This window comes from Blennius ocellaris, assembly GCF_963422515.1.
Source record: "Blennius ocellaris genome assembly, chromosome: 5".
NCBI lineage: Eukaryota > Metazoa > Chordata > Actinopteri > Blenniiformes > Blenniidae > Blennius > Blennius ocellaris.
This window is the reverse complement of record NC_137654.1, coordinates 16893469-16908202: the sequence shown is the minus strand read 5'-3', so window position 1 is coordinate 16908202 and position 14734 is coordinate 16893469. Positions and strand designations below refer to the sequence as shown.

At 38.3% G+C, this 14734-nt stretch overlaps 1 protein-coding gene across 3 annotated transcripts in view; it reads right to left on the bottom strand.

Moving 5' to 3' along the window:
* plekhg5b (pleckstrin homology domain containing, family G (with RhoGef domain) member 5b) overlaps window positions 1–14734 on the bottom strand; it is a gene marked incomplete at its 3' end in the record, with an annotated part of 91253 nt that overhangs the window by 14802 nt on the left and 61717 nt on the right. For all 3 annotated transcript variants that reach the window (XM_080497011.1, XM_080497012.1, XM_080497013.1), the window contains 5 exons: window positions 13771–13870; window positions 13437–13497; window positions 13083–13174; window positions 12839–12975; window positions 10297–10463 (listed from right to left, as the gene is read on the bottom strand). In XM_080497011.1, coding sequence (XP_080353137.1) covers window positions 10297–10463; window positions 12839–12975; window positions 13083–13174; window positions 13437–13497; window positions 13771–13870 — 557 coding nt within the window. The remainder of the gene's footprint in view (window positions 1–10296; window positions 10464–12838; window positions 12976–13082; window positions 13175–13436; window positions 13498–13770; window positions 13871–14734) is intronic.

Below are 14734 nucleotides of genomic sequence, written 5' to 3'. Positions count from 1 at the left end.
TGGCCTGAAGTCATAGCAACCAGGAGGATCCTGCCTCATTGTGTCGGCCAGGAAAGAGGAGGCTGATCTGAATATGAGGAGGTGGAGTCAGTGTGACAGCTTGCAGGGAGCTCCCTGCTTTGTACACACACACACACACACACACACACACACACACACACACACACACACACACACACACACACACACACACACACACACACACACACACACACACACACACACACACACACACACACACACACACACACACACACACACACACACACACACACACACACACACACACACACACACACACACACACACACACACGGTTTGTGGAGATGCCAAACACTCTTCAGGGTCAGTCTAAACAAGAAGCAGTGAAACTAAAACAAAAAAAGAAGAAGAAGAAGCTGACCAGACTTCTTTTTAATTTCCTTTCTCTTCAAACAATTACAATTAAAACCATTACAGGGTTGAGGTTTCATTGGCCCAGTTTCAGTCTAACTCCTTATTTATGTTGTCTTCAGGCATCAATTTGTAATTTTTTTTTACATTTCGGTAATCTTTTCCACTGGACTTGCCCGTTTCAGCTGCGTCGACATACATGTGCTATATATTTTTGTAAGAAAGTCCCTCTAAAGTCCCCCAAACATTTGTTCAATGTAAAATAATTAAATTTTTTTATTTTTTAGGTAAGTAAATAAAAAGCAAATAATACAATTGACATTTTAAAAGTTTAACATTCTCAAAATTATTGAAGATTTGAAAGTTTTGTACAAGAAAACTAGGAACCCGTTTCTTTAATAAACATTTTTGTCCTTTATAGCCCAAGAAAGTGGTCAATTAAATTAACTGTTGAGGGTTAACTCGCCATGTTGTCTACAAATCCTTGAAAAGTTCCATGCTATCTGACAAAAACAAGAAAAGACACCGATCAATAATGGTCAAAGGGGTAACGTTACACTGTTTACTTGCTTACTTCAGCACATTTACGACTCCACTCAAGTAGGTAAACAGACACACGCCTCCTGTTTGAGCAGTCTGACAACTTTTTAAAGCTCAAACTAGAAGGTAAACAAACGGTTTAATTGCGGCAATGATGGCGATCTAACTATTATCTAAGCTGTGTGTGTTCAGACGTCCTTCTGTTCATTGTCCCCATTAACTGAATATTTGGAGGGGTTTGGTTTATTGGTCAATCAAAACAAGGACTTTAAAGATGCCCCGAGGTCTTAACGTGTCGTGACTTCATTTTAAATAGCACATTTCTAAGCTCAACTTATCAGCTAATGAGTTTATGGGGACAATTATTGGCTGTACCTGTCAATTTTCTGGTCATTTCCAACAATTCAATTGCTTTTCTGCAGATATACCCCCCCCCCCCCAAGTAAACAGATCCTCCCTGAAAACATAAATTTGCTCTGTTAATGTCTATAGAGTAATAATGTTTACAAGCGTTTCCTTGTGCTGCCATGTAAACCTGTCAGTCAAGAAGTGCACAGAGATCCCCGGGCTCTCCTCTTTACAAAGCAGCTCACTTTGGGAACTTGTGCATTTGGCCGGGGGGGGGGGGGGATCTCCTGGGGGCCATACAGGTTAATGATATCAGGCCTTGTCCACTTGTGCTCTTATCTTATCATTTGTGGAAGTAACCTTGGCCTGGAAACAAGGAAATCCTTACACAGGACAGGATTGTATTAAAATAAGCAGTGACACACACACACACACACACACACACACACGCACCCACGCACACACACACACCAGTATCACCCCCTGCTACTGCCTGTATGTGATAAGGGCTTCCCTTGACCAGGTAGGTTGACTGATGGTGGGAAAACGGCGTGAGGCTGAGCTTCCTGCACGCCCTGTCACACGTGAGCAACCAACACATTCTGACCGAATCCAGGTTACAACAGCAGCTCTCATTCTGTTATTCTGCTAAAACACCAACAGGCAACTGTTGGGGGTCAGAAAACATGAACACAAACAATTCAAGACAAGTTAAGTGAACGTAAGTACTGAAATCAACAGCAATGATTTTTGTTATGGATAAATTGAAGTGTTAATTAAAAATAGTCGGCAAATAGCTTGGAAATTCTAAATAGAATATATGATGCTGAAGGGAGGAGCAACAACTTGATGACAACCATAACTTCAAATATGACAAGTCAACAAATGCAAGTTGTGAATGGCATCCTTCAAACAATTCTTGCTCCGTAGGAAATTTAATAAATCTAAATTTAATAGAGTAGATTTGCAACTAACAGCTTTATAAATGATAGACTATTGTAATTACTTCATCATTCAGCTCTGAAATATGTGACATTTGCAACAAAAAAAAACAGCATTTTAAAGCTTTACTGTCATTGCAAAAATGTTTGTTTCCAGCATTACATCAATGTTGCATTTGTATTTCAGAACTGCGAAAGTCGAAAAGAGAAAAATATCAATGTTGCCTGGAGAAGAATTACGATCATGTAAAAATTGCTGATCTATATAGAGATAAATGAAGTCAATGTCATGTTTTGTAATTTAACAGTGCAAAACATCTGGTTCTACTTTCAGTTGTGATTTAAAAAGAAGCATTAAACTCATTTGAGTTCAGCCAAGTATGTTGTCACACTGGAAACAACAAATGTAAAAAAAACCCCCAAGCATTTATATTGAAACCAGAAATATCTGCAAGTAGAATTGTCAAATGGTGTTACCAAGTTACGCAATATAATGGGTAATATATACTGGGTGACAATCACAAGACACGACGTCTCTATAAACAAAAAACCAGTTAATTTAACAGAGAAAAACACAGAATAATTTGATGTTTAGATTACAAGAGAACTGAAATCACACATTTGAGGATATTTCTTTATAATTGATGGGAATTGATCAAGCTAAGAGAATTTAATACATTTTGGAGTAATCTGAACATTTTGTTGTTTTGATGACAAAAAAAAAAAAAAATAAATAAAATCAACAAACAACTTGAAAACTGAGAATCAAGTCTGCATCCTCCTCACCTCACTTTTAGGTGATTTCGCCTCAGGCGGAGGCGCTATGGGAATCTCAGAGTCCAGATGCAGCAGGTCCCAGCTGCGCCATGATGTTAGGTGACTAAAACGCACCATTTTCCACAGGAAAGAAGAGGAAAATCCCCCACAAACCTTTAGATTATTAAAAATAAAAAGCTCTGACTAATCAGAAACAAAAGCGAAAAATCCAATTGTCAGGAAGAGTCCATTTCCAGGAAATCACAAGCCAGACAGAAGTGCAGCTTTCACCTCTGACCGTCAACCTGCTGCTGCAGATATGATGTTTGCTACAAACACACACACACACCCAACTGTCATAAAGGTGTGTGATGACCCTCCAGTGAGCTCAACCTGCAGGTAGAAGGGGAAAGTCTTTGTCTTTCTTACACACACAAAAGGCAACTCCTCCCACACCGTAAGGAGTTACAAGAAATTACACAATATGCAGCAAAATACTCGTCAAAATGTGTCTCAGAAATACACGATTCAGCAATTCGAAAGGAAGTGGTACATTTCGACAATATATTAATCCAGTGGCACACACAATGTATGGATTAGGATTTTTTTTGTTAATAACTGTAATAAAACTGTAATTCATCAACTACATACTCATATCTGGATAATCAAATGGATGTTTTAGCCTTTTTTTTTTTTTAAGTTTAAATGAGCTCAGCTTCTATTTTTTAGTTCCTGAAGTGACAGTAAACATCACAAACTTAAAAAAAAAAAAAGCGTTTGTTTGTTCTTATTCTGGTTTTACTTGCTCTTATTACTTCTTTGTTTCTTCAATGTTCACAGATGAGACTGACGTGATCACAATTTCATAATTGTTTTCAATTGACATACTTTGTGGTTAACTTTTCTTCTCTTGTTGATCTTCTGAGACGGCCGTTAATAAGCAAATAAAGACTGCGGCTCTAAATAGGAGGCACATCATACATTTATTAGAACAGCATAAAGGGTTTATAGAGTGTTAGGACTCAGTTTGTTCTCATGCTGGCCGCTGTTGTGGGATGAAACATGACATTTTAAAAGGCATTTCAGGTTTTTTATAAAGACCCGTCAGCGTTTTCCATCTTATTCTTACATTTTACAATTGAACTTATCAATCAATCAAGAAAAGAACCAACAGGCTAATACTTAGCATTAATGATACTTAAACTGCATTTTTCTATTACATATAATACAATCATAATGTAATAATACATTGCTGTACTAAAATATTTTTTTTAAAGTAATTATTCTGGATAATGCCCCCCCAAAATATCAAGACTTTCAATTGAAACTAAATTATATTCAATTTTAAGTTTATACATATACAGTTTAAAAAAAAAAAAAAAAACATTTTAAGAGACCGACATGTGAAATCAATTGAGTTTTTAAATAGGAAATATAATACAACACAACTGAAATACCAGTAAAATCTATTGATTCAGCTAAACATTGAAACTATAAGTTGCCTAGTTTATACATTATAAACAAACATTTATATTATACAATTCAGGATTACCGGTACCTTTACTGCCATTAATACCATAGAAAAAATATACTAATACATAAAATACAGAATCAAATCAAATCATATCAGGTGCATGTGTATTAAATGCCCTACTTTTATTTAATTTCAGACTTATGTATGACTATAAAGTGTGTTACCGTTACTTCCTGCTCTACAAACTAAGAAAAGCAAATTTTTGGCTTTAAATCTTCAGATTTAAAGGCTGTGGACTCAGTTCTTGTCATTCAAGAATACCTCTGTGTTAATTGAGCGAGATCAGGGGAGATGAGACGTCTGCTGGAGGCCAGACCGGCAAACCGAGTGAATTACCGTCTCAGTGGGGGGAAACGCACTGTGTGACCTACTTTAAGAGGAAATAAATGACAGTTGTTCCTGGCACCGTCTTCTGTGCTTCAAAGTGCCAAAGCCGAGCTCACCGAGTTCACCGTATGAGCTGAACCAACATGAACACAGTGGAGCTGCTCATCCCTCTGTGGTGGATGAAATCCACAAGTAAACAGGAAGTGACTCCACTTCTCGGTTTTGTGTGTCATCATTAAAATGTGGACCCTTTAAATCACCATGGGTCCACTGCAGAGCTTCTCTGTGCCTTTGTTTGGTGAGGTTTTTCCCCAGCTTAGCGTTCATATCTGTTATAAAACAACACTATCTTGCCCTTCATTGTCTGTTATATAACTAATGCTTCCAGCCTCACACACCAAGTTGGGAGTTTTTTTGTTTCTCTTGGAACGACTGCTCCTGCCAATCATTTAAAATAACTCGATGAGATGATTAGCTTTTTAAAAATATGAGAAAACTGTGACGTAACCGAGGAAATGTCTTAAGTATTGTACAAACTGAAGTGTGGAGCTTAAAGATGGATGAATGTGAGCTCAAGAAAAGCTCCAAGTCAAATCTTACAGATTCTTACAAATTCTAATTACTTTAATTACAGTTACATAACTTTGAACTCTTTTTAAAGAGGAATCAGTCATGCGAATATAAATAAATGGGTGCTCAATGGTGCTACATATCTTGTAGTTTGTATCAGGCATTGTTTTATGTATTTTCATGGTGTTGACTTGTGATTTTGTTGTGTATTTTAAGGTTCCATTAGTACAGGCATGATAAATTAGCTTAGCCTTTTAATACTATACTGTGTGGCTTTTGGTGTAAAAATCATATTTTCAGATGGAAATATAACATCTCAGTTGAAGCATTTATAACATTTGAATATACAGTAATATGATGTGCAAATACAAGCTGTTATACAACAACACTTCAATATAGATTAGAATAGTTTAGAATAACATAAGGAAGTGACAAAGAAATAAAGAAAGCACAAAATGTTTAGGTAGAAGTGTCAAATCATGGATGAAACAGGAAAAAGCATGGAGCCAGCAAAGTGGAGCTGTAATGACTTCTTGTGTGTAAAAGCAGTCGAATGAAGACTGAATGAGAAGACCTATAGAAATTTGGCTCATTAATTATCTCGTCGATGGTAATAGAAAAACAGTGTTTTAAAATTACTGTGCAAATAATATGTAAAAAGTAAGTATTTTTTCATGATACAGCTTAGTTATCTGGATAAATTGTTTCAGCTCTTTAAAAAGATTCAGTAGAAAAGTTCATATCGGTCTGGATTTTGGAGATTCCACAGCCAATAAACTTTCTAAAATATTTTATCATAAATTCCATTTTTTTTAAGGACAAGCCAAACTTGTAAGATCACAAAGCTAAAGCAGAACAATGGTAGAATTGGAAAATGTAAGCCATAAATCTGGTTATATATCAGCAAACTGATGGGGATAAAAAATTTTTGTAGTAGTTTGAGTCTTTGTCAGAGAAAGTGTCTTTTTATTTGGTTTTACTTTCTGTTAGTACCACGATGGCCTACATTAGGTTTTCCTTGAGCATCACAGGAGGCCTGAGCTGGGACACACATATGGTGGATCCATTACCTGTCATTATTTACCCACCAGGAAAAAGCAAACTGTACTGTAACATGAGCCTGATTGGTGAGATTTACAATATGGGGCTCGAATCAAGTAAATTCTGAGTTTATACAACTTATTCTATCTGAATCAAGATGGCGGTCCGGATGCTGTTGTGTGTCATATAACTTGGCCAACTGGCAGAGAGCAAGGATCAGCCTTTTGTAAGAGCTCACTGACAATCGAAAGGTCCTAGACAGTTCAGCTATCTTTATGGCGACTGTAAAAATAACATGGGGAGAGATCGGTTTCTGTTCTCAGGAAAGAAGTGTGTCAGATGTGCGTGACCAGCAACAAATACAAATAACACTTTCATATCTTTTGGTGCTGAAAAAAGTGGCATTTTTACTGAAAACTGACATCATTTAGGAATATGTATGAAGTGAAAACATCCCAAGGCCTGACCTTTAATAACTTCTATGTACTAAAGGGTGAAAAGAATCATCGTTACCGTGGATGTCGGAAAAGAAAGATGTGCTCCTATTTTAAAGCAGTGTGTAGCTTTTTTTTTACATTGTTTTTCCACGAGGTTCTTCCATTTCCTTGCTTGATTTGTCCAATAAAGGTGGTTTCAATTATAATCTTTCAACACAATAAAAAAGGGCAAGAATAAAAACAAAACCACTGTATTGTATAATGCAAACATAATGTAAAGTCATTGTCAGTGGATTCCCACAAAAGACTTCCAGTGTTTGCTTTCAGTTGTCTCCCTCGATGTCACGGGGTGCAAGTCACCACAGATTCAGGTCTGCATCAAAGGTGGTTGGATGCGGCACAGATAGAGCAAGGGTATTAAAAAAAAAAAGACAGATTATTTGCAAATGTTGCAATAAGTTGGAGGCACAGACAGGCTTTATGGGGGAAACTATCAGCAGGACTGGAATGCATCTCCCTCCAATCAGGATGCTCAGCAGCGGACACCCCCCGTCGTAAAATAATCAATCTGTTTCATCAAAGCTCGCTGCGGCCTATCAGGGCACTGCCATGGGCGATAATACACAACATCCAGGTAATAATAAACCTGAAATATCTCGCTTAAACAAAAGAGGCAGGGCTGGAGATCTGGTTGCCCGCCGCCTTGCCCGCCTGCATCCGGTCACTTCACAGAGATCTCAAACTCCCTGAGCACACCCCCACCCCCCCCACCCCCTAAAAAATCTATTAATTACTAATAGGATGTATAGAAATCGACCATCACAGTATGCTTTCTCTCTTTCTAAACTGTACTTTACAAGTAAACAGTACATTTGTTAAAATATATATATATATATACAACTCAAATATATCAGAATCACTTGAGACCACTGGTGTTATAATAAGATTAATATTATAATATGATTATTAAAAAAAAGAAAAAAAGAAGGGGGGGTATTTATAAAAAGTGCACAAAATGTGAATTTACTTCTTAGCTAACTTCATTTTCTGTAAAAAAAAAAAAAAAGAAAAAAAAAGAGTTATTTATTGTTATTGCTGCCATTTTTCTTCACTGGCCCAATTTCAATCGAAAATTGGGCTGCATCAACCAACAACACAATACCTGCTAATAGTGACAAAAAGTGTAAAAAAACTGGTAAAAACTTGCCAATAATAATAAAGCATTTAAATAAGTTACAACCATAATTGAGCATGTAACCTTAATGACTCAATAAGATGACTGTGTCATCCACTGTATGTATTTTAATAAGCAAAAACTGCAAAAAACAAGAAATTCTGCCCTATTTAACTATTAGGAAATTGTTAGCTGCATTTATTACATTATTCTTTTTCAATGCTACTTCAATAACGTAATAACTCATTAAATTATTGTCGGTTCTTACAATATAGCAAATAGTGTTTTTTTTTCATTAATGCTCATCATCAATAGCTCTAAATAACAATGACTGGCCTTTAGATGACTGAATGGTTATCTTGTGTTAAAGTGGAGCTGACCTCAGCAACCTTCACCAAACTCTCTGAAGAGGCATTTCTGCCCCCTTGAGGGCAGTCCGGGTATGTTCACTCCCAACTTCCACATTCACTCTTCCTGAGCAGACAAGTCTTCACCTGCCATGTGGCCACACTGAACATTTTTGGCGGGTTTCCTGGAGAGGAATGACGTTCTTGGTAGTTTGAGGCAACAAACAAAAAGTTAAATACAAAACATCCACAGTGCAGCAGGAGACGCTCGCTGTGACTAAACTGTGGCTTTCCTCAGCAACCTTTCCTGTGTTTATGCCTCGGCTGGATGACTAACCTTGATGATTTACCCTCACAGATGGCGGTAAAACTTTTCACCCGGGCCTCTCCCTGTTTCCCTGCCCAAAGCCACGATGACATCTGCTTACAGTCATATATCCAACTCACCTGAAGGAGTCTCAACTTGCCCTGAAGGCAATTAACAACAAATGGCTTGTTACAAAAGCAACTCAAAAGGTCAATCTGCTGCACCTTGAGTGAGTACCAGGATTTGAAATCCCCACTATGTTATCAAACGATGCATGAACGCACTGCAGAGAATCCTATTGTTGTCAATATTCACAATATATATATCGCAAAGGAAGTCAGAAGTACAAAATTACACAGAAATCACCAAAAACAACAAAGTCAGCAAACTGCTTGGGTTTTGAAATGCTGCTGGTCAGATGTGCAGATGTACACGTACTGGAAAAACAAAAAAAAACAAAAAAAAAGAACAATTGGGGCCCAATCAAAGCTGCTGTAAATATGGGGCAAGAAGAAGAGCACAGTTAAAGGTAAAAAAAAAAAAACGCCTATAGCACAAAGACACAAACATCTACATAGTGTTTGTATTTATTGCCAATCAATTTGTTATAGCAATATATAACAGTATTGCATGTTTAACTAATATTGTGGAGCACCAATTACATCTCAATTCAATATTATTGTTCTGAACATAAATAACGATTAAATGTGTTGAGAGGGAACCACAAAAAACTAAAATAGTATTATGATATTTATATTTTATGTTGGGATCTTTGTTCAAACAACTATAGCAGAATCTACTTTTATCTTGATATAAGGGTGTCTTGTCTAAAAGCAAATAAAAGAAAAGAAATGAGCTCCAAGCCTTAAATAATAGTTTGAGTTTTAATGAGTAGTGCCTCCGATTAAAGGAATTCGAGGAAACGTTTGACTTTCATGCCATAAAATTTGATATAAATTATAAAGACCTAAACAGAAATGAGGAGCTCAATGGTTAATCGAATCAGTCGACTAAATTCTGGTGAATACATTTGCTTAATGACTGTTATCCCCTACTTTTACTTCCCTCTGAGCTCTGATCTTGATGCCACGTCTCGGTGTCTCTTAACGCCACGACTTGAACCCGATGACCGCTCGCCCAATTCCCAAGTTAAACAAATGGCTCGGGATCCTGCAGCTCTTAGCGTCTCTCATCAGCCAGAGAACGGCTGCTTCCTGCAGCCGAAAGGAAGCGGCGTGGTGGCACAGGGCGCTTCTGAGTGAACTCATAATCACCAGATCGTTACCGCAGCAGCGGATCACAACACCGAAGTGGAACTCCACAAATACATTCCTGGGATTCTGCTGCGCGGATAACAGTAATGGAAGACAATGAGCTCATAATGACATTAACATGAGATACCAAAGTGGCCCGAGGCTTCATGAGACGTGAGAAGAGGAGCGGCTGAAGTTATGGAAAAGCGTGGCGGGCGTGGCGAGGCTGCCAGACTCTCAGGGTGTGTCCGTGTTTGTGTGCGGTTTGATAGGGAGTTTCATTCGATACAAGCATGCGAAATCCATTTGACCCAAACGCACAACTCACCAGCAGGTCTATGCTCTCGCGCCGCCCCAGAGAACCGTGCTCCATCTTCTCTCCGCCCGGCGTGAGGATGTAGGGGCTCTGCACGCCGGAGGGCTTCATGTTGGGCAGGCTGAGTGACCGCAAGTCCTTCACCCCCTGCTCCACCTTCAGCTCATCGCCTGGTCGTGCTGCGAGTCGACAAAATATTGTGCGTGTGAGAGAGGGAATCCTCGAAAAGCTTTCAATCATCATTTATTCATTATCTTCATCAAATATAACCACGAAGTTTCTCTCGAGCTCTACTTTTCTTTTAGGTTTGCAGTTATTTTGAGCCCATAGACCCCAAACCGTCTGTATTTTTTCACTTTAACAGGCTCCTAAAAATACTTTTAACGATGCAAACAAAAGCAAACAAGCTTAAAATGATGCTAAAGCAACTTTTTCCACCAACATGCAGCTCATAAAACTGACTGTTATTAACACTCGCATGCTAGAATAGCTCACACACACACACACACACACACACACACACACACACACACACACACACACACACACACACACACACACACACACACACACACACACACACACACACACACACACACACACACACACACACACACACACACAACAGAATTTGCAGGTATCTAAACCACAGCAGTTTGACCTTCACCTCCTTTTATCTTTACATATATTGATTTAGTTCATAAATCATCTCAATTATTTCTTTGTGTCAGAAATTCTGAATATCATATGCTATATTTATATTTCTATCCATGATGCAATGCAGTTATTTATCTATTAATGTAGTTACGGTATGTAGGCAGACATAGGTAATTGAGATATTTACATAGTTTTTTATTTAGTTGTCTTACTTTATTTCATCCATTGATTCATTCATTATGTTGTTCCACCCCCACCAAATATTTGTGTTTTTTTTCCAGCACTATTATTTTGCATCTAATCCAACTTCAATCTTCTTACAACGCATTACTACATATGTAAACAATTAAAATAGACGAATCACATATCACTTCATATGATCATTATTATTATTATTATTATTATTATATTAAAACAAGCAATGAGAGAAAAATAATTCCATATTGCGATGTACAGGTGAATCTAAAAGTATGAATATGACTGAAAAGTTCCTTGTTTTGCAAGTTAAATGTTTAATTGTTATAATCATGGGCCCATGTTGAAGAAAGTAATTATTTTACCATATAAGAACGATGGATACTGATTTTTAATGACTTAAAAGTGAAACCTATTAAGAATAACAACATATTAGAAAACCCAGAGCCGATCAGAGTTTCGGATGATCTGCATATTAATCACCGTAAATTAAACTGTTTTGGGGCAAAAAACCCACAAGAACACACATGCATACAAACCCCCCCCCCCCCACTAAATGACAGATGGTCATACTTCATGTGAGTGAGCAGTGGTGCAACGTTTCTTGACCTCTCAGACTGTACGGAACTCGAACATTTCTAAAGAAAAGCAACCACTCGGGGAATTGGATCTCTTTTATGGGAGACGAACAGGCCTTTGATCCACATGCTGCAGTAGCTGTGACCGCAGAGCGGTGGCGCTGTTCTTCCTTTCACAAATCACAACTTCTCGTTGGGTTTTCTTTGAATTCACAGTGATTCTAACAACACTCGTTTAACAGGAGCAGATCGGTGACACATTTCTCAGGATGTGGTAGGGATACAGTCCACTCCTTTTCCCTTCTCGTCAGACACTCGGGTGTGAGAGGAAGCCGGCTCACGCCATCTGTCTCACTCAGGCTGTTGTTGAAGGTAAGAAGAGATAAGGATGAATATTTGACACCGTAACCACTGAATACAAGACTGCTCCCTTTAATAAATATAATCCGCGTCGATTTGGAGGCTATTTTTTTTGTGTTAATCTTGTTTGTGACGATCGGATCACAAAATGCAGTGATTTGAATCTGAGGTTCATTTGTTCAACTCTTGCTCACCGTTGGATCCTTATTAGTCTGAACTCACTTCAGCCACTTCTAAATATTACAAGTAACCGAGACCGATGCAATTATTATTTTCTTTCTTGGAAAATATCCAGATTATTTTAGGATGTTATCATTTTTAAGGCTTTAAATGGTTCTGAAAAGGACCGATGTGACTGAAAAGCTTGATACAACAATCAATCGTGAACTTGCTCACTCCTCCCGACAACATCATGGAAGGTGACCTAAGTCACTAACATTGATATTAGCTTGTTAACCACAGTAACCGTAGTATCAGTATGTCTAGAGTTTATCTCAGCCGTTTTGTTGCCGCTTCTTTTTGTCATTAATTCATAAAAACAGTTTCTTCATGAAAGCTCTAATATCCACATTTCAGAGCGTCTTCCTTCCACTAACGCAGTCACTGGCAAACTTGATAAACGATGGCAGAAATTTTTTTGTTACAACTTGTGCAACCAGTGCCAAGTTGTTAAAATGTCCCTCTCAAAAGTTAATTTCCTTACTCTCCTTGTTATCCGATTGCCTGGACACAGTAAACTGCAGTGTGGATCAGTGCGTTTTTACCTTTCACTTTGAGGTAGTGTCCTCCAAAGCGGTAGGCTTCGAAATTAAGGGACAGAGGTGTGTTGGACTGATCCAGGAACAAGTCCACCCGTGACAGCTCGATACCGTTCCTCTCAAAAACCGGACCCAAAACCTCCCTGAAACAAAAAGACGAAAAAACAAAACAAAACTGAAACGTCACATTGAATTGAACCAATAAGGCTGTGGATTACATTGTGACGTGGAGGTCCTCCTCTGCTCTCACCGTAGTGTTTTCTTTTTCATCGCAGGTACAATCTCTGTGTTAATGTCCACGTTGAGGTCGAACTTGAGGCTGAAGCATTCTTTACTGGGGTCCTGCAGGGGGATCACACATTGTTAGTCCACTCAGCTCCACAGGGGGGCTCTTTTTCACTACACCCAGACAAAACACAGCTCTGCAAAACGCCATTATTTCATATCAAGGCTGCAGACAAGAAAAATAGCACCTGCTGTTTTTTATTCCTCTCCACTCTCTATGATCTTTATAGGACACTCCTTCCAGGAACTGAGGTTTATTGGAGGGGACTCTTTTTCATACGTGACACACTGCGGAACGTGTGTTTACATGATTACTTACATCAGTGTGTCGTCTCCGCGGCTTCTTTTTCACCAACTTCATCCCCACCGTTTTACGCTCCCTGCAAAAACAGTCACACACCCGTTACTATACCACCGCTTCCAAACAGACACGCTTCATAGTTGTGATTTGCCTGTGTGCGTGTGTGCGTGTGTGTGTGTGTGTGTGTGTGTGTGTGTGTGTGTGTGTGTGTGTGTGTGTGTGTGTGTGTGTGTGTGTGTGTGTGTGTGTGTGTGTGTGTGTGTGTGTGTGTGTGTGTGTGGGGGGGGGGGGGGTGCTGACAGGGCTGACTGGGACATGAAATGCTCGCATGACATAACCGGAGGTCACCAACCCGCGGTCATTGCTCCCCTCATCCTCTTCCTCCAGGTCGGAGGGGGGGCTGGTGCGTGGGGGGCAGGAGCGAGTGGACACGTTCCGAGCCAGAATGGAGGCTGAAGGGCGAGGAAACACAGCGGTCACTTCCTCTCTCAGATCAGCACATAATTAGAGCTTCATATCAAACCTAATAGAGACATAGCTTCATGTTGTCTAAATGAGTTGGTTTCACGTTGTAAAATTGGAAATGTATTTATTATTGTTAATATACTTTTATTAACTTGGGTTAAAGGCTATTTTGTTATGCTGATTCATGTTTTTTAACTCCTGAAAAGTATTAAACATGTTTGGAAACAAATATATTTCCCAATCATACGTATCAGCACAAAATCATTTAATTGTATAAATATGAGTATATGTACATTTGTATATTGCATACTTGTACTTGAATGTATCCATTTAGTTTTATGGTACAGTCCTGACTCAATTAATATATAAATAAAGAATAGAAGCTATAAAAAAAATTAGAAGCAATATTCTCACAAGATCATATGTCAAGTTGAACTTGTTGGATATTATGTGTCAAAAGATATTAAGTAATGAGATATGGAAAGTATCTATTCAATAATTCATACTTGCATTCATTAAAAACACATATGAGCGTTTCTACTTTGTTCGAGGATAAAAGACGATGTTAATATTTTAAATGTGGCCTAAAAATTCTCTGCAAGGCGAACTACCACAAATCGGCTCAGAGACGTTTAATATTCGAAAGCAATCAGTATGTTTATTTCTATTACTTATCTAGGGGTAAGAAGAAAAGCACCACCTATACATGAAGAAAAGATTCATATAAAATCTTGTGTACTGGTAGATAGCGACGAGCCTAACATTTCTGTTAACAGTGGTGCTTTGCTATGAGTAGCGAGACTATTATTCTACGGAAGAAGTTTTGAGATTATTACAAAAATATGACATTT